Raw genomic sequence first — 21,046 nt, 5'->3', positions numbered from 1 at the left:
TCCATTCACAAATGAAAATTTATGGATGAGTCATCAAAGATTTATAGTAAATTCAGAACTGCATTTTTTAAAAAGATTCAACAACTGCAGAACTGTTACAAGTTCTCTGGAAAATCAACTTTAGACAATTCAGGTATTTTATATATATATATATATATATATATATATATATATATATATATATATATATATATATATATATATATATATATATATATATATATTCTTTTAATTTTTTACTTCAGTACCTTTTAAAAGGTCTCTGACCCTGGAATGTCACTCAGCTTTTTGATAACTGGCTTTTCACAATCACTGTTTAGAACTGTTAAAAAAGTGAATGAATAACAACATATATGTTTAATTAACAGCTGATATCATGTGACAAGTGTCACTGCATGTGAATGGAAAGTAATTTCAATGGGTGGATCTATAGCTTTCTGGTATCTTTGTCCAAATTTTTATTTCGCAGAGGGCTACATGCAGTTCTGCAGCTACATGTATATTTGATCAAGAGATTTGATTTCTTGATGGATAATTGAATACAAAGGTTCAAAAATGCATTGCTGGTCAAAAAATTTTTAAAAGCTTCATGTTTTTACCAAAATGTTCTCAGATCATTTAGTAAGTGATCAATAAATTCATCATTTACATACATAGTCATCATTTCTTTTGCTCACTTTGTCCAGTCAACCCATGGAAGCTCGTATAATATTTGAAAGTAACAGAGGAAGTGCAGGAATTAGATACCTGTCCCACCCCTCGGGGGGGAGGGGGTCTATGATAAGAAAGTAATAGAGAGGAAATAAGAAACAAAGTAAAAACAATATGTTCCCAAACTTCGTTTATGAAACACAATTTCTGAATTTCGACTTTTCCCAGGAAAAAAAAATTGTCCAGAATAAAGGATATTTTTTGAAAATTTCCTGTAACTTTAATTGACATATGATTATATATAAATTGTGGCTGGCAATTTTGACACAGATAAACCTTCAGCATAGGATTTGCATTAAGATATAATAACTTAATGATCCAAACATGGAGTATTAAAGCACAGACCAGGATATTATAACATTATACAGTTATAATAAGTCCATTTCCTTTGTGGATTTTAGGCCATAGTGAGGAACCAGGATGAATTCCCTAATACAGTTGCCATGACTCCAGAAAACATTTTGTTAAACATCAACCAAGACGTAATTACATGTAAGTGAGATGACATATGGCCTAGGTAGAAAGGTATTATTGTTACATCTTGCTAACATTAGACTGAAAATTATTACACACAAAAAAAAAAGTACTTTAGATCATAGACCACCCACTCTCATAAACTTTAAAGAAATAATCTTCCAATTTTTTTTAAGAATTACTTATATTGTAGATGTACTTTTTTCCATGTGAGATTAATTTACGATTTGTATTTGGTCACATTTATCACAGCATACTTAAAGTGCAATCAAGACATACACTGGCAATCCAAAAAATCCGCGTAATTTTCTACCTGCAGATTGAACACAAATTGTGATTCCGCAGAATCATGACCCCATAGAAAAAAAAGGACCTTTACAGTAATTAATATCGTATGCCATTTCTACAAATAATAATGTTGATGACGTATACAATGTACATGTACCAGTAACTTTATTCCTAGATGATCATTCCCGAGTGATTCTCCATGATATACCAGAGGACGAAGGCTGTTCCGACTACGTAAACGCCAGCTACATTGATGTATGTACAACTCACATTTTTTAATATAGGTACATACAGTATAACAGCTACATAAATGTATGTATCCCACACATTTTAATATAGGTTATTGCTAGGTAGTTTAACAGCTACATTAATGTATATATCTTGTAACCTCACATTTTATAGACTACTGTATATACCGGGTTTTTTAGCAGGGCAGTAACTGGTTTATTTTAGCAGTTTGGTAGTAGTACATGTAATATAATTATTTTATTTTTGAATGTAAATATGTATGAGACAAAAAATGTCTGATTTTATTTCATATTTCATCATTGTTATATCACAATAATGAAAAAAAAACTGTAGACTTGGAATTGCAGCCACTACCCTCAGACATCCCCATGGAAACTTTTATCAGATTTGATTGTAAACACTAGTCCATCAATGTGACAACCATCCTTATTGTAATAGCTGTTTTATGTCTTTTTTTCTTTTGTTTCCCAGGGTTACTGTCAGGATAAAGAGTACATAGCAACGCAAGGTAAGGGCCGTACATCTATATCTGTCAAACCGCCAATCCTATTTGGGTGCCCAGGAAGCCATTCTTCACTGGGTAGCAGTCAACTTCCAGCTGCCTTCTGTTTATGCAGTTGTTGTTTTAGATAAAGTTGTCTGGAAGCCTGCAGGAATTTTAGACTGAAGATTAGATAATTGTTCTGTCATGTTCGTTATCAGGAGAGATTACAAGCCCCAGGGTACCTGCTGCAGACAATGCTAATAGTTTCCGTAAAAAGGTTTTCCTATTCCGAACCAGACTAGGAAACTGATTTCATTTTCTTTTGATTAAGTACAAAAGTACCTGTAAATTTAAAAGCTAGATTGTGAGATGACTCTTAGAAGATTGTATTCTTGTGAAGAAAGATTGTACTTGCATGTTTACACTGTAAAGGAATTTTAAGTTTTTAATTAAAATTTCCATATAGATTGCAATAGTGAATCAGGAGGGGTCAGCACATTTGCTTCCTCTTGATTTTAAATGATTATTTAATGTTATACTCATTGAAATACTCTAAGGGAACAATCCTGAGAAATACTACAAACAACATTAAGTATTCTTCCCCTACAGGAATTTCCCCAATTTTCTGTAAAAATCTCTCTCTGAACAGATTAAATCTTCCCAAACTCTGATTCAAAGGTGGAGATGCAAATCCTTTAGTCCCCAGCCATTATTTTTTCAACATAATAATAGACTCAATGGTATGTATTGTATTTCATTCTGTCTTGTCACGGCCAAAGGACCCCAACTTCTTAGATCCCCAACTGATTTCCTACATGTAATATCTAGAAAAAGAGGTTTCAGAAAGAGTAGCAAAAGCTTAAGTTATCCCTGAGTTTAGTTGTTAATGAGAACTTCTGTTGGAATTTAAAAAAAAAAAAAAAATCATTTTTAGCTCACCTCGATGAAGTCGAGATGAGCTTATGCTATACCCCTGGCGATGGCGTTAGCGTCAGTGTCCCGGTTAAAGTTTTAGGAGCAAGTCTATTCCCAAGTAACTATAAGCCCTACCTGGACCAAACTTGCATGGATGATGCATCTAGGGATGGACACTACCAGACTTGCTTCGAATGCTGGATCTGACCTACATTTTCCAAATGAGTAACCATGACAATGTGTTTGGAGTAGCTCTATAATTATATGGCCTGTTATGATTTAACTTGCTTAGATGGTGCATTCCAGACTTGCTTCGGATGTAGGAAATGAAAGACATTTTCTTGATTAGTGACCAGGTTAAAGTTTTTGGAACAGGTCAATTCCCAACAAACTGTAAGACCTACTTACACAGAACTTGCATGAATATTGTTTTCAGGATGCACACTAACTATAAAGAAAATATGATGTGAGATTTGCATTACTTTTACTGATAACATTCGTCGAGGTGAGCTTCATAATCTTTGATTACCTATGTTTGTGTACTAATTTGTGATGTATGGAATGTGGATATTGGCTCAGTGGTTAGAGTACCTGACTGTAATATGGGGGTCCAGGTTTGATTCCCCATCCAGCTGTATATTTTCTTTATGTTTTCATGAATTTTCAATGTATGTTATTCATTCCTCCTTTCCATACTACAAATGGTGCCATTGCTCACCTGCATGGGTCAGGCATTATATGTAATTACTAAGTTCTGACAAGGTGAACTTGTGTTGTGTCTTCAAGGGTGAAGACTGTTTTAATGGGGAGGAATGTAGTAATTTTGGCTATATGGACCATTGATATCGATCTGTGTAGCTCAGTACCTGACTAAGTAATACAGGGGTCTTGGGTTTGATTCCTAGTCCAGCCATACATTTTAGTTATGTATGAATTTTCAGTTATATTTATTTATTCCTCCTTTCCATACTACATTCGTGTCTTTGAAAATGTGAGAATTAAACCAAAAAGAGAGAGCAGTCACTTGTTTTCTTTAAAATTTTAAGAAATTTAACAAATTTAACAAGTTTTACTGTCTTACCTTTCAGGACCTAAACAGAAGACCGTGCCTTCCTTCTGGAATATGGTGTGGCAGGAAGGGGTTCACTGTATTGTCATGGCAACTGGTCTCTTTGAAAATGCCAATGTAAGTCTGAATTGTCTTACTGGAGTATTCAGTTTACTAGATTCATTTCTTGCATCATAAAAGTTTCTTTCAAACTGGTAGTGCAAATTAGCGTTTCTGATTTGTTTAGTTTTTAACTCGTTATTAAAACAGCAACAATGTGACAAGTATTGGGGTGATGTCTTCAGCATGCACAAGTATGTCAAACATGGAAACATCCACATCTGGCTTGAGTCTACTATGGAGATTTCACAACTTACAATCCGTACCATCCGGATCCAAAGGGTAGGTTTGTGCTATATTACATATCTGTTCACAACTTTACATGTTTTAAGTATTATTAAATTTTTACCTTAGTATATCTTAATTCTACACCAGGAAGGTGCATCTACTCAGAGAGTTGTTAAGCACTTTGAGATGATTGGATTTAATGATGAGGGGACAGATGCTGGATTTGTGTTAGATTGTAGGCGTAGAGTCCATGACTTCATGTTGACAGCTACTGGCCCAGTTCTGGTTCACTGCAGGTAAGATCTCAGTAGGGTTGGCCCAATTATGGGTTCACAGCAGGTAAGATTTCAGCAGGGTTGGTCCAGTTCTGGTTGACTGCAGGTAAGACCTCAGTGGGGTTGGTCCAGTTCTGGTTCACAGCAGGTAAGGTCTCAGTGGGGTTGGTCCAGTTCTGGTTCACAGCAGGTAAGGTCTCGGTGGGGTTGGTCCAGTTCTGGTTCACTGCAGGTAAGATTTCAGTAGGGTTGGTCCAGTTCTGGTTCACAGCAGGTAAGGTCTCAGTAGGGTTGGTCCAGTTCTGGTTCACAGCAGGGAAGGTCTCAGTAGGGTTGGTTAGTTCTGGTTCACTGCAGGTAAGATATCAGTAGGGTTGGCCCAATTATGGGTTCAAAGCAGGTAGGATTTCAGCAGGGTTGGTCCAGTTCTGGTTGACTGCAGGTAAGATCTCAGCAGGGTTGGTCCAGTTCCTGTTCACTGCAGGTAAGATCTCAGTAGGGTTGGTCCAGTTCCTGTTTACAGCAGGTAAGATCTCAGTAGGGTTGGTCCAGTACCTGTTCACTGCAGGTAAGATCTCAGTAGGGTTGGTCCAGTACCTGTTTACAGCAGGTAAGATCTCAGTAGGGTTGGTCCAGTACCTGTTTACAGCAGGTAAGATCTCAGTAGGGTTGGTCCAGTACCTGTTCACTGCAGGTAAGATCTCAGTAGGGTTGGTCCAGTACCTGTTTACAGCAGGTAAGATCTCAGTAGGGTTGGTCCAGTACCTGTTCACTGCAGGTAAGATCTCAGTAGGGTTGGTCCAGTACCTGTTTACAGCAGGTAAGATCTCAGTAGGGTTGGTCCAGTACCTGTTTACAGCAGGTAAGATCTCAGTAGGGTTGGTCCAGTACCTGTTTACAGCAGGTAAGATCTCAGTAGGGTTGGTCCAGTACCTGTTTACAGCAGGTAAGATCTCAGTAGGGTTGGTCCAGTACCTGTTTACAGCAGGTAAGATCTCAGTAGGGTTGGTCCAGTACCTGTTCACTGCAGGTAAGATCTCAGTAGGGTTGGTCCAGTTCCTGTTCACAGCAGGTAAGATCTCAGTAGGGTTGGCCAGGTTCTGGGTTTACAGCAGGTAAGATCTCAGTAGGTGTGAACTCCCTATTTCTCTTGATGAATTCTAATGAAGTAATAGGTCAGATCTAATATAGATTGATTGGTTTAATTCAAATCTTTATGCACACATAGATTTAAGAATCATTATTTCTTTTATTGTGCATATGTATTTTATTCTGAATGTAACTTGTTCACTGATAAATTGAAAATTAGAAAACAAATTAAAATTTTTGTTGCAAAATATATGAATTGATCTGTTCATCTCAGAGTTTACTTTTTTAATAAAAAAAGGCTTGCTTGAACTAATTGGACAGTGCGTCTGCATAAGTACTCAAGTATTGTATTGATTTTGGCAAATTTTCTACAAGAAAAACCTGCTCTTATTTTTTAATGTCATTTCTGTACCTGATTGGTTGATAATTAGATCTTATGCATGTACTTGAAGCAGAATAACTGGAAAATTATGTGTTTGCTAAAACAAAATTGGAAGAAGATTAATTTCTTAAATCAGATTTTCATGATGCACTGATTTATATTTAACCAAGTTTAGCTCGGTAGCAAAATGTGACAGATATTTATCTTAATTAACAAGAATCCAAAGTGGATTTAATCTTTCTTAATCATATACTTCCAATCTAATATAGTATATATATAAGTAAGTAATTTAACCTCTTATATTATGTGCGTTATTCCTCAGAGTTTAGATTAAAGCTGATTTGATAGATAATTTCGTTCTCCTATTTCCCAGATAGGTCTTGTCTTGTGTATCTCGGTAAAACTTGTTTACAGCAAATGAAGATTGAATAAATCTATTTTTTTTAACAATTAGTAAGGAAACAATAAGTTATTTTAACTCAGGGTTAACAAATAATGAATATATATATATATATATATATATATATATATATATATATATATATATATATATATATATATATATATATATATATATATATATATATATATAACAAGCAACACTTTTTCATTTCCTTAGCAATGCTCTAAAACTATGATTTTGCTTCTTATTCCATTTTATAATTAAGTTAAGAAGATTCTCTACTTCCTTGTGGATGAGATGAAAATTATTACAACAAAAAATGTTTTCATTGTAACTAGAAAGAATAATACCAAGATAAGCCTGTCTTTGCTGTCAATAATGGTCTTTTTATGTAACTCTGAGTCTCTTGATAAAGATTTGTGAGTTTGAACATGCCTATCCAATCGACATTGGCGGAAATTTTCATTCTCTGTTAAGATGTGATCTGAATGCTCAATGGTGCGGATGAGGAATAGTTTTAATATGAAGGCTTATGTTCTTACGGCTGCAGACATTAATCACCAATAACCATGATTTACACACGCTTGTCACCAAAAACCATACTTCTTTTGTGTCATGTTAGGTGGACAATCCCTTGATCTGGTGGCATGTGACTAGTAATATTTCCTCATCCTTAACAAATTAAAGTCCGCCATTGTGATAAGGCATTATTTATTTATTCAGCTAAGTTTCCCCTGTTGTCTAACGTGTTTTAATTTGCTAATGTTGCTTTCTATATTTCCCATCTATAATGATTCATGTATAGATTGTGCACCCAGTTTACTGGGGAACTGAATTATTGATAAGTTTTGTTTTAGTGTCAATGCTTTCTAGAGATAAAAGGAGGTAGATATAAACATTCCTGGTCCCAGAAGTCACTGGTTATTTGTCATATCAATCCTAATTGAGGGAAAATTCATTTGTAAGAGTTCCATAATAGAAAAAAATTCTACCAAGATTTCAACAACATGACCACAGAACTTTTAAATTACATTACATGCACACAACTAACTGTATACATGTATTGAATTAAGTAGTTTGTGGATAGTTGCATGGTTAAGATTTTTACATGCATTTATATGTAGACACAGATGTACAAATTATGATTCCTTAATGTCTGAAACCTCAATAAAAATGATTATTGTAAACTATACCGGGGTTTTCAATCTATCAGGAGCAACAGGGGGCGATTTATGGCTGTTTCATTGTTGGAATTTGCTGCTTCAAATTTTGTAATTGGCAAAATAAACTGCTGAAGATCAAGTTTTTCATCGTCGGATACCCATGGGTGATCTCATCTTTTACTCATCACCCATGGGCAAACTTGCCGAAAAATTGTTGTATGTAATTTATAAGTGTTGGTCATTTGATTGGCTGCTCCTCAGAGTCACAATGGCAAATCAACAAATTAAAGTTTACATTACTTTTGTCACCAATGACAAAAAGTTTTCTGTAGTTAACACACAGATTGCAAATAAATCACACTACTGGAAATAATTCTAAAACTGCCTCTGTAATTGGATAAATTCACTCTTAACTTCAAAATTATTAAAAGCTCAGTATACTATGTTATTTATATTTAAAGGATGCAGCACAATGTTTTAAGTCTGTGTTCCTATCTATCAAGTATTTAGAATTTACCTGTGTGACTTTTTCTCAGGTGTGGCGGGGGTAAGACTGCTGTTTTTATTGCTGTGGATTACTGCCTTAAGGAATTGGAGGCTGAGGGTCATGTGGATGTATACAGTGCAGTGCTTCATCTCCGCAAGTTCAGGAAAAATATGGTTCGAACACTGGTAAGGAAGCATCATACAGTCAACTAAATAAAACAAAGACTGAGAAAGAATAAGCTGTTTCTGGCCTGATTTAACACTTTGTGGTAATTTTGTTGTTTTTTGTAAAAGTTTCAGTATCGCCTGATATACGAGTGTATAGCTATGTATCTCCAGTGTGGGATAACAGTAGTGCCCGCAGTGCAGTTCCCTGCTGTAGCCTCACGGTTATCTGTAAAAGACCCAAGAACCAGGATGCTGGGATTTGAGAAGGAGTTTCAGGTACATTTATAAATATGACATAATTTGTATCCTTTTTATCCTGAAATGTATCATCTTGACTGACAAAATTGATATTGTCTAGATGTGTAAATTTATTTTATTTACATTTGGGAGTATTGATAGAACATCTGTTAATGATCAGCCTACCAAAAATCAATTAGAGTTACAAATATCCAAATTAACATTGTATAGTGTGGGTTGATATTTTCCAAAAATAAAAATGGTGATGTAAATTATATAATGCTTCAGTCAAACAAGATCAGATGTCACTATTTATTGCAAAGCTACAGCATCATATTTAGACAACAGAGTTTTAACCATCGATTTTTATATGTGAAAAGAAAACAGAGTATATCTCAGGGGACGGCAGAAAAATAATGAGTTTCTCTTTTTATGATCGTGATTAATAAAGCAAAAAAAAATAAAGGCTGAGAGAGATGTAATGATAGAGTGATGTATCTTGTCTTGATTAAGAATTCTACCGATTGCTTGCATGTTTTTCCAGACCCTGAAATCTCAAGTGACCAAATTAAGTATTGGAGACTGTGCTGGTGGCCACAGATCAGAGAATCGCTCCAAAAGCCGTGATATCATGCTCCTTCCACGTGAGTATCAAATTTATGGTGGTGTGAAGCTACGGCCCCCAGGGGCTGTCGAATTAGATTTTATTAGTGGAGGAAAAAGGGAGGGGGTAAAGAAGTGAGAAGGAAGATGGCAAAAAATTCTGTTTAGTTTTGAGGGAATTGTATGTCTTGCTTTGTTGTCCTTAGGCAATAGAATCAGGGTATAGCTATGATGGTCCCAGTCCGCCATTGTTGTTTCCATGCATGCTTATATACTGATGTTCTGTACCATATGATACATATTGTAGGAATTATTACAAAGTAGAAATGTTAAACTTTTATTATGTAAAATTTATATTGCAAAAATTTGGCCATATTTTTAAAATGTGTTGTTAAATCTAAAAGTTTTGAACTTGGAATGTTTGCTTCAATTAGTGTATTGATTGTGTTCTTAGTTCCTCCTCTAATCCATACCCAGTACTTGAAATAGAAAACTTACATTTATTGTTTAATATTTGATGAGCTTTTAGGAGCCTCTGGTACAATTTGAATCATTGATCATAAAATGCTGTCAGCTGCAGCTTTTAAAATTTCTCTTTGCAATCAAAACAGATTACCGGACTACAATGGCTGCCACTTAGAAGTAGTCTCCCAGAATATTGTGAACTTTGATAATTGATTTATTGTCAGAGAGAGATTATATTTTAGTGTCTGTTAAATGAGACTGAATGGCTTGTATCCATGCTATTAAAGTCATAAATTTTTAAATTATTAGAGAGTTTAATAATGGATGTTTGTTTTTAATTAGCTGAACGAGCTCGCCCCTACTTGTTAACTGCGGAGTCCAGTGAACATGCTACAGACTTTATTAATGCTGTTTATGTTGATGTAAGTAGCTATATTTATACAATAGGAATTTGAAGTGGGATTGACATATATACATACAGAAGTATATAAAATTATAAAATTCTGTCCAGATTCATTTTATAAGACGATTAATATCCCATTTACTATTCTTTTTTTAACAAAACTTAGTAGAATGTTACTTATATTTATACCCGTGCATATGGTATTTGTCAGAATTTAATTAGTTGTGTCTTCTAAAGGTTACCTATATATAACTGTCATGCCAGAAGTGTAAAATTCTTGTCTTGGACATTAATTATTTTGAAATCATGAAACTTTTAAAGCCTATGCTTCTACAAAGGTTGCTTCTGACAGAAGGTGCAGGATATGGCCCTGTAACAAGGTCAAATGGACACTAGCTGCCATGATTAGTACAGAAATGTAAAATCTTTGTTCTGGTTATAAGCTTGAAACAGTGGAGATTTAATGCAGATACATATCACTGTTACCCAAAAGTCGAGCCTTGGCCATTTTCCTTTACGTACAGTAAGATCAAGGTCAAATGATACAGACAGGTAAAATATTAAAGGTTTAGGAAGTGTAAAATTCTAAAAGACATAACTGTACATTAGAGGAATATCAGGAGGTCATAATTGGCAAACACATTGCTTATGATCTTGGAGATGTATTAGGAATGTAAACTGTGGTCATTGAAATGTTCAAGGTCAGTTGAGTCCAATGTCTTGTTTGACTTTTTAATGCAGTGAAATTGGAAGATTAATTGACATAAATGATGAATATGATTATGGGAGGTAAAGGGAAGCTAACAACATTTGCCTGTTTATATTCAATTTTAATTGTTAAAAGCCATAGGAATTTGCAGTGTGAATTTTTTGGGGGGTGGAGGGGATATAAGATGTAGATTTTTTTAGAACTATTTTAAATAATCCCTGGCCCCAGGATCATGAAACAAACTTAGACTTAAGTCAAATTTTTAAATTGCCTGTAAAATGTTTCATAATTGTCAACTTTATCTCTAAATTTGCAGATAGCAACACTTTCATAAAGCAATATTGAAAAATATTTTAATTTTGGTGTGCTTCACTTCTATAACATTTTAGAACAACATGAAGATTTTGACTTAGCTTAAGCTGTTTCATGATCCTGGGGCCAGGGTTTAGTTGCAGCACACGAGAAAGCAGTAAAAATGCTTATTTTTATTCATTAAGTTTCTCATTCTGAAAAGTTGCTACAAATCATGGATCTTTAGAGATATTTCAGTAACCTGGTTTAGGAGTTGAATTCTTGGTCCACAATCAGAGACTGCTGAAATAAGCAGATTGATAGAATGAAAACAAATAAAGCAAATCAGAAAAATCATATTTCTCCTTATGATTTACTTTAGAAAGAAAAATAACATTTTAAAATGATCTACCTGAACTCCGAAACTAATGAGGAACATCTTGAAAATTCACACTTTTCTACCTAACAAGTTCCTTAGTGCTGGTACTTTGATGCAATGATAAATCTACTTCATTGAAGTTAGGTTAATAAAATATTTTTAGTTTGGAGCACAACAAAAGGTCTGCTGGCTGCTTTAATACACAGACAAGGCCTTTTATCAATTACATTAACTGACTATAGCTTTCATGACCAGGTATCCGGAAACTAGGTAAAAAAAAAAATCGGGTCTGGGGTTCGAGTTGTGACTGATGATTCTAGGTCACTCAGCTGATTGTCAGCATCAACCAATGCCAGGGACTATTGATGCTTCATAAGATATTTATTTAGATGAAAGCTTGGGGGCTTGATTGATGATAGGAAATTATTCTTTATTAAAAGAGAATTTTAAAGTACAAATTATTATTTTAAACCTTGAATGGATTTCTGTATTTTACAGAAACAAAAAAAAAATCCAATAATTGTGATAGTGTCATCTATACAATTCAAATTTCACAAAATTTCGTGACAGTGTAAATAATTACATTTTTAGAAGTATATGCCAAGGTTTTAAATTAGATATGCAGTGAGCCAATATTCTTTGATTCTTAGTATTCTTGTCTAGTCAATATTGGTACATAATTTATGAAATCTTGATTGTATTTCTATTTCAGGGTTATTATCAACAGAACAACTTCCTGGTCACACAATGGCCCCTGCAGCATACCATACCTGATGTTTGGAGACTGGTGTTTGATTACAAAATCACCTCTTTTGTCTTGCTCAATGACTCCAAATTCTCTAGGGTGGGTATTTAATTATCAAATCTTGTCCTTTTTTCAGGTCGAAAAGTGGTAAGGTGTCCAATGTCTGTCTAATTGCTTCTTAAAATTTCTTTTTTCTTTATTAAAAAAAATATGTTCATGAGTGTGTGTGTGTGTTTTTTTTTTTTTTTTTATAATTTCAATAAATTTGGTGAACAAGAAGTCTACATCAGGACACACTGTTGCCATGATTACTAAAAATACAATGATCTGCAAAATCCTTTAAAAATGCTTTTTCCTACAGTTTTGGTGTGTTTCTTGAAGGGCAGTAGCATTGAATATGAAAAATTATTTTTAATATTGCTTGATTTTTATAAGAATAAATCCAGGATTATACATACATGTATATAGACTTGGTCATGATAAGATACTTCTGAACTTCAGTGTCAGTTCTTATGACTAGTGTAGCTTGTGTCTTGGTGATAGGGGATGGGGTTTGACACTGATATTTCAAATTGCATGTATCTGTTATTATTTTAATGTGTTTTTCCTTTTCTCTGCAGAATTATCCTTGCTTTTGGCCAACAGAGCTGGATGAGGAGCAGAAATTTGGACCAATCGGAGTGAAGTATTTAGGAAGCCACAAAGTGTCTCATGTGACCATCAGGGCATTCGCTATCCGAAAAGTACGTATGTCTGTCTGTCTGTTTGATCAAGAAATATCATCCATTATTGGCCTGTTGCTAACAGAAGTAACTTCAGATGTCTCCAGCTTTGAGCTAACATTGCTTCTATTCCTGGCTGTGTTCATTTGGAAGCCTGTTATGCTTTAATTTTGTTAATATATTGCACTATAGGTTTAAATCCAAATTATATTTAGCTAGATATGGTACAACCATATAGTTTTAAAGGAAGTTTATGATAGGTTTTCATTTTCTTCTTTTTTTCTTTGTAACAACAATTTCAAACATATACCCTTCTACTTCTGAGAAATTTAGGGAAGTTGTGTCAATGACAGGCTAACTTGTCTATTAGATTGATAATGAAAGATATAAATATGGAAAACTTAAGTATGACAACTTAACTTTATCAAGAACAAACTTGATGTTTAATTGACATGCATGTGTTATAATGTAGACATTTAACACACTACTGCAGGTAATGTAGCTCAATAACAAACTCACTGAGTTCCATACAACTCACTGTTAAATTATACATTACATGTATAACATATATAACATTTTGTTTTGAACTAATGGTTATGGAGGACAGTATGTATATATATTTTCCTAATATTCCAGCTCCCTAGACTACAGTATGACTCAGTTCTTAAGCATCTAGGGTCAGATGCACTGGTAACCCTTCTGTTTTACTCACTTTTTATTACAAACCTTTTTTTCTCCACTATTTTTCACCTTTTTTTGGCCATATTTGCATGAAGTGGGGAATCAGCATGTAAAGAGTGGCATTCATTCCCCCCTCACTTTTCTCATTATTTTTATACATGTATCATGAATTTACATTAATCTGCTTTATCATAATTTTCATGGCACAGAATTTTTTTTTCACTGTATGATTGAAAAGGCTTGATTGTGTTAGGATTTGTGAAATATTTTCAAAGAAGTTTGATTTTATCATAAAGTAATAATCCACTGGTGTGTATAGATTTAGCCTTTCCCCCCTTTTTTATATTATTGACAATACCATTGAAAAGATTTGATGAAATAGTTTATCAATTTACAAAACCAAAAACTTTTGTAGTTGCTTTAAATATAAATGCTTTAATTTTTTATGTATCTAAGATTTTGTTGGTTCTTTGTTCAGTACCGACCAGACACAGCCTAACAGAAAGTGACCCAAAACTGAAACCCCAGGTTTGCTTTCCATATTCGCTTCCAGTCTGCTAAGACTGACACCAAGCACACAAATTTTTGAATAGTGTACCCTGAGCGAATGCAAAGCAAACTTGGGGTTAATTCACTCTTTGGGTCCCCTCTGGTGTTAGATTGTGTTTGATGGGTACTGTAAATGTATTACTTGTCTTATGTATGTTTATAAAATACCATTTTTTATTGAGTCTATTTAAAGTTTCTTCCTTTCTTCTTTAAATTCATGTACAATTTCTTATTTCTTTTTTTTTTTTATTTCTTTGTATGGTACCGGTATAAAGGGTATTTTCATAAAAGCATAATTGTTTAGTGACAGCTGAAATGAAATTTCTCCGGATTTAATTTTTTTTTCTTTTTCCCCTTTTATCTTGAAGGTATCTGAAAGTAATTTTTGTTACGTATGTTGAAGTTCTATCTTGCAAATCATTTATTTGTTCTTAATGTGATACAAGGACATTGTGCCTAATTTTCATAGGAGTAAATGTATATATATTATTTTCAGAACATAACATGTATACCTCTTGGAGATTCTGGCCAGGACACAACGATTGTTAAAATATTCCAGCTAAACAGCTGGCCTAGTAAGGAGAAAACCCCCTTTTCCTCAAAGTCCCTCATCTATCTGATGGGATTTGTGGAAGAATGGCAGCAGAAGACAAACCCTCTCAATCCGGTCCTAGTTATGTCCAAGTAAGAATTGTCCAAAATAATATAAATAATTGTCTGATTTCAATCAAACTCGGAAAAAATGTAAACTACAGAGATGCATGACTTTATGTATCAGATTTTGATTTTTGACCATTGTGTTTCCATTCTTAGAAAAAAATAGTAATTTCTGTGAAATTCTTTCAAAATGCTTCTCCGCTTAATTTAGTTTCAATTCAGTATAACTTACTTGGTATATAAGAACACTACATGAAGATACATATTTCTCTGCATAAGCTTTTGATTTCGACAAACAGTATTGTCATAGTTACTAGGAAACAGAAGTGTCTTTGAAATTCTTACAAAACCTTCTAATTTTTTGTTCAAATTTCAATAAAACTTAATTGGTATGCAAGTTATACAGGTCGAGGTACAGAGTTCTGTGCTCAGATTTTGATTTAGACAAATGATTTTGCCATAATTGGTTACTAAAAATACTTGGTATACAAGTAGACTGAACCAAGGTTCGTAATTTTATTAAAAGGTGTTGCTATAGCTTATATTGGATTCAAGTCCATATGTTATACTCTATCTTTGCTATAAATACTTACCAGTAGAGCTACAGTCTGGTTGAAGACTGAAAGTGCAGGAATTTACAAAAGGCTAAAAAAAAAATCTATTATATTTCAGGGATGGCCTGACTAGAGTTGGAGTGTATTGTGCGTGTAATTATTGCTGTGATCAACTAAAAGCGGAGGGAGAAGTAGACATTTTCAATGCTGTCCGAATCGTTAAAAAAAACAGACCTGCACTTGTGCCAAATGTTGTAAGTAGTTAAATGTAATCTTTAAATGTTCCCCTGATTTTTATGCCCCCGGATCGAAAGATCCCAGGGGTATATTGTTTTTGTCCTGTCTGTCTGTTTTTCTGTTTGTCTGTTTATCTGTTTGTCTGTTTATCTGTTTGTCTGTCTGTTGTCAACTTTAACCTTGCCCATAACTTTTGATTGGTTGGAGCTATGACTTTCATATTTCACATGTGCATTCCTTGTGACAAGACCTTTCTTTGGGTACCATCATATTTGACCTTTTGACCTTGACCTTGGAGTTTGACCCACTTTTGCAAAATTTTATGAGACTTTAACCTTGGCCATAACTTCTGAACAGTTGGTGCTTGGGGTTTCAAACTTCACATGTGTATTCTTTGTGAAAAGGCCTTCCTTTGGATACCAACAACTTTGACCTTTTGACCTTGACCTAGGATATTGACCTACTTTTGAAAAACTTTAACCTTGGCCATAACTTTTGAACAGTTGGTGCTTGGGGTTTCAAACTTCACATGTGTATTCCTTGTGACAAGACCTTCCTCTGGATATCAACCTCTTTGACCCTTTGACCTTGACCTAAGAGTTTGACCTACTTTTGAAAAACTTTAACCTTGGCCATAACTTTTGAATGGTTGATGCTAGGGCTTTTATACTTCACATATGTAATCCTTGTGACAAGACCTTCCTTTGGATACCAACCACTTTGACCCTTTGACCTTGACATAGGAGTTTGACCTACTTTTGAAAAACTTTAACCTTGGCCATAACTTTTGAATGGTTGCAGCTAGGGCTTTCATACTTTACATATGTAATCCTTGTGACAAGACCTTCCTTTGGATACCAACAACTTTGACCTTGACCTTGATGTTTTACTTACTTTTAAAAAACTTTAACCTTCACCATAACTTTTGAACAGTTGCAGCTAGGGCTTTCAAATTTAACATTTTTTATCTTTTGGCCTGGATTTTGACTTGCATTTGAGAAATTTTAACCTTTGCCATAAGCTGCCATACGGGCGCATCAGTGTTTCACAAACACATCTTGTTTTTTATGAAATGGATTTAAACTCTGCCTTAAATCTTGCATTTAATACTACTAATAATAATGCACTCTACCTGGTAACTTTTGATGAAGATGAGCTTTTTCTAATACAGTCAAACCTCGTTATCTCGAACTCGATGTGACTGAGAAAAAACTTTGAGATATCTGAAGATTCAAGATATCGAGGGTAAAATACTTTTAAAAAATAGGTAGTTGGGACTTTCAAATCACTTCGACATATCCATGGTATTTGAGATATCAGTGTTCGAGATACCAAAGTTCAACTATATTCATTTTATTATTGTTAAAAAAATTTTTTTTCTTGTAGGTGAAGTATATATATTGTTACTCTTAAGAATTCTTTTTCTTTCAGGTGGAGTATATCTATTGTTACTCTTAAGAATTCTTTTTCTTTCAGGTGGAGTATATAAATAGTTACTCTTAAGAATTCTTTTTCTTTCAGGTGGAGTATATCTATTGTTACTCTTAAGAATTCTTTTTCTTTCAGGTGGAGTATATAAATAGTTACTCTTAAGAATTCTTTTTCTTTCAGGTGGAGTATATCTATTGTTACTCTTAAGAATTCTTTTTCTTTCAGGTGGAGTATATCTATAGTTACTCTTAAGAATTCTTTTTCTTTCAGGTGGAGTATATCTATAGTTACTCTTAAGAATTCTTTTTCTTTCAGGTGGAATATATATATTGTTACTTTTCAGGTGGAGTATATATATAGTTACTCTTAAGAATTCTTTTTCTTTCAGGTGGAGTATATATATAGTTACTCTTAAGAATTCTTTTTCTTTCAGGTGGAGTATATATAAAGTTACTCTTAAGAATTCTTTTTCTTTCAGGTGGAGTATATCTATTGTTACTCTTAAGAATTCTTTTTCTTTCAGGTGGAGTATATATATTGTTACTCTTTCATTGTTTTTGTGATTGAGATTATGCAAGAAGACAAACCTAAGATAGTGATTACTGGCCCAGCCACTAAGGCGGGTCAGGTGAATCGTGGGTATGATTTCACCAACCACATTTTACCCGAGGAAACTTCCAGTCTAGCTGCCACATCAGACTGGAGTTATGTGACAGCTTTCGATGTCTCTGTATACAGAGATGGCTCAAACCTGGCAGCACGAGGAAGGGTGACAACTAGTGTCTCTCCTGTGTCCCAACTCCAAATTCCTGCAGTAGACAAAACTCCAAGTAGTTCTCAGCCCAACATTAGTAGTCATAGAAGTCTGGAAAACACACCCTCGTCCTCAGAACAGACTGTCGTCTCCAACAGGACTAGACGAATGTCAGAAAGACAGTCGGAGGAAAACAATAATTTGTTAGAGCGCTCAAATTCTAATGGTTCCAGTGTGTATTATTCTAGTGCATCTATAGAGAGTAGTTCTACATGTCGGGCGGAGGGCTACACTGGAAGTAAAGGTGTTCAAAGAAAGGATATTGGCAACTCACGAACACGTAGACCCACTTTGAAACGACAGAATGCAGAGGACATGGTTGAACTCAAATCCATGCAAAACTGAAGCCGATACAAATCTTGAAAATTGTGACAATCTTTGCACCTTTGTAATTCAGCTCATGTTGTTAAAAGTTTTAATAGCATTTTTTTTTATTCCTTGACAACAGTCAGTGCCTGAATTGTTCAGATTAGCTGTTAGACAAGTCTACCATAAAATATATATTATGTTCTAAATTTTAACTGTATTTTTGTGGTTGTGGGGAGCAATAAGCAGAAGTGAAAGATTTTAGATTATATTGTATTAATGCTAAGCATTGATGTATATTTTGTAGTGGGTTAGTTTTAGGTATAGATTAAAGTTTAACTGTACAATATTTTATGTTACAGATATCTTACATTTTATCACTTATGCATTTTTTTATCATAATTGTTTGAATTAGAATGTACTTTAAAGATGGTAATACATTTATTTTACCATGTTTACAAACAATCAGTTTGCATTGTTTCTCAATTTTATCTGTTTACAAACAATCAGTTTGCATTGTTTCTCAATTTTATCTTGGATGCTTGGCAAAAAAGATTTTTTTTTTAGCTTCTTGGGCCAAAAGTTTCAAAATAAGATGTTGCAGCTCACTTGAGCTGAAAGCTCTTGAGCTTTTCTGATCAAATTTTTGTCAGTCTATTTGTAACTTCCAAAGATTTTGACTTCTCAAAACCACTGAGCCAATTTCAACCAAACTTGTCATAAAGCATCCTTGGGTGAAAGGGATTCAAGTTTGTTCAGTTGAAGGGCCATACCTTTGAAGGCGATGTAATCAAGAAAAAAATAGAGAAGATATCTTAAACAATCTTTTTCTCAAGAACATTGGACTAGATGTGACAGCTTCCTGACATAATACTTAGTATAGATTCAAGTTTGATGAAAATCTTCTCAGGAACAGCAGGGCCATGATTAGTCATATAACTATTGAAGCATCTTTAGATAGAGTAGGTTATAGATTGTTCAAAACAGGTAGAGTGGGGCCACAGTAAGGGATTAAAGGGAACATCATTTCAAGAATAGTAGGGCCATTATTAGTGTTATTAAATGCAGACATTCACATTTATTGCAGATTCAAGATTGTGCAAATCATGGCCCCTTGGGGGTAAGGCGGGGCCACAATAGGGAATTGATATTTTAAAAGGAAATTGAGGATTTCATTTTTAAAACATTTTTAAAAAAAATAGTAGGGCCACAACAAATTGCATTCATGTGGAAATATTCCAAAGTTGTGTGATTTCAATTATTTTTCTTGAAATAATAGATCCTGGAATAAGTAGGCTAAAATCAGGGAGCAGTTTTCATCTAGTGCATGTTTACTTCTGCAGAACAGAAAGGCCATGTTAATCATAATGATATTGAAGCATCACCAGGATGTGTTAATTTGTGTGAGCTTATGTCATGACACTTTGAGGCTAGGGCGGGGCCACAATATGGGGTAAGAATTTTTCATGTGAATAAAGATGGATATTTTTTAATCTTGTGATGAAGACTAGTAGGTTCAGTGTAACTGGTTAGCATTGTGGCCCATGGGCCTCTTGTTTTTAAATCTCATCTGTGAATTTGCAACTTAAATTTCTTATTTTATATCATTTAAGATGGCATGCCACACCATAATTATTTTAATGTATGTTTAAAGTATCTCTTTTGACATGAAAGACTAATATATTATGCTCTTCATTATTTCATATGATCTTTTTTTTTTGTATTTCTTCTGAGAAAATGGAAAACTGTAAGACACATTTGAGCTTCAAATTCACTGTTAAATCTATTGATATAATCCCCAGGAAGAAATTAAACTTATAGAAAAGATATATTTTTAAAAGAAATTGAAATGGAATTGTGAAATTTTAGAAAAATTGCTTATTTTCAAATTTGTACCAATCCTGCATGATTGAGATCAAAATGATCTCAATTAAAAATTAATAGGAAAAATTTTGGTAATTTTGATACAGAAATTTTTTGTTACTTGAAAAAAAAAAAAAGAATATTGTGTTATTTTCCAATATGTTAGTAAATGTGTTGAATGTGGCAGTGTTTGATCTAATGTGGCAGTGTCTTGAGAATCTCATTTTTTAATAATTTTTTTTTGCCTTATAAACATATATATTTGAATGCAATATTGCATATCACTGTACTTGGTACAAAGTAAGTTTTTACCATGAAAATCATTACAATGTCTCTTTAACTGTTGTGTTTTATGTGAATCAGATTTTATTTTCCATTCAAGTCTTCCAAATTTCCAAATTCTCATGAAAGCCAAAGATACCATGATTGTGTTTGTTGATCAAATGGTTTCCACTTTTTTCTTGCATTGTTAACAAATCATTCCCATGCATGGCCTGTTTTGTTATTTTTCTTTGTAGAGAGAACTTGTTTTTTTATTCCATTTGTTTAAATTGTACATATGTAATACATTTATCCCTCTTATGTGATATTTTATCATACATTCCATAACCAGAGAATGTTATGCCAATGTTGTATGCTTTAAAAGTCTCAATTTTATGGACATCTTTGGTGGTGTACATGTACAGTAAGTGAATTTCAAGAAATATACAATATATACAAGACAGGTGCCTGGTGTGTCCAGGTGGGTTGAATCTGAGGAAAATCTGATGAATGTTTTATTTAATGGTGTATGGCAGACTGAAACCAAAAGGGAAACACAGAACTCGCTTAAAATCCTAATTCCATGTTATAAGAAATATACACCCCAAACCTCCTTTAATGGTATTTTAGTGGAGGGAAAAAATGTGAAATTTTCT

General features: G+C 33.8%; 1 protein-coding gene across 2 annotated transcripts in view; it reads left to right on the top strand.

Annotated features, from left to right (window-relative positions):
• Positions 1-18,649, top strand: part of LOC133190245 (receptor-type tyrosine-protein phosphatase epsilon-like) — a 91,683-nt gene extending 73,034 nt beyond the window's left edge. Inside the window, exons 6-21 of one of the 2 annotated variants that reach the window (XM_061325754.1) lie at positions 1,113-1,203; positions 1,649-1,728; positions 2,194-2,230; positions 4,210-4,307; positions 4,440-4,571; positions 4,665-4,813; positions 8,366-8,501; positions 8,610-8,759; positions 9,265-9,364; positions 10,131-10,210; positions 12,283-12,414; positions 12,936-13,058; positions 13,674-13,727; positions 14,764-14,951; positions 15,597-15,732; positions 17,670-18,649. In XM_061325754.1, the coding sequence (XP_061181738.1) occupies positions 1,113-1,203; positions 1,649-1,728; positions 2,194-2,230; positions 4,210-4,307; positions 4,440-4,571; positions 4,665-4,813; positions 8,366-8,501; positions 8,610-8,759; positions 9,265-9,364; positions 10,131-10,210; positions 12,283-12,414; positions 12,936-13,058; positions 13,674-13,727; positions 14,764-14,951; positions 15,597-15,732; positions 17,670-18,305 (2,322 nt within the window). In that variant the 3' untranslated portion in view covers positions 18,306-18,649. The remainder of the gene's footprint in view (positions 1-1,112; positions 1,204-1,648; positions 1,729-2,193; positions 2,231-4,209; positions 4,308-4,439; positions 4,572-4,664; positions 4,814-8,365; positions 8,502-8,609; positions 8,760-9,264; positions 9,365-10,130; positions 10,211-12,282; positions 12,415-12,935; positions 13,059-13,673; positions 13,728-14,763; positions 14,952-15,596; positions 15,733-17,669) is intronic. The other variant, XM_061325755.1, reaches the window with a different exon arrangement.
• Positions 18,650-21,046: the final 2,397 nt, after the last annotated feature.

The sequence above is a fragment of the Saccostrea echinata genome, unplaced genomic scaffold (genome assembly GCF_033153115.1).
Source record: "Saccostrea echinata isolate AGI-Se365-2 ecotype Australia unplaced genomic scaffold, CSIRO_AGI_Sech_v1 ptg000022l, whole genome shotgun sequence".
Classification (NCBI taxonomy): domain Eukaryota; kingdom Metazoa; phylum Mollusca; class Bivalvia; order Ostreida; family Ostreidae; genus Saccostrea; species Saccostrea echinata.
This window is presented reverse-complemented; position numbering and strand designations above follow the sequence as displayed.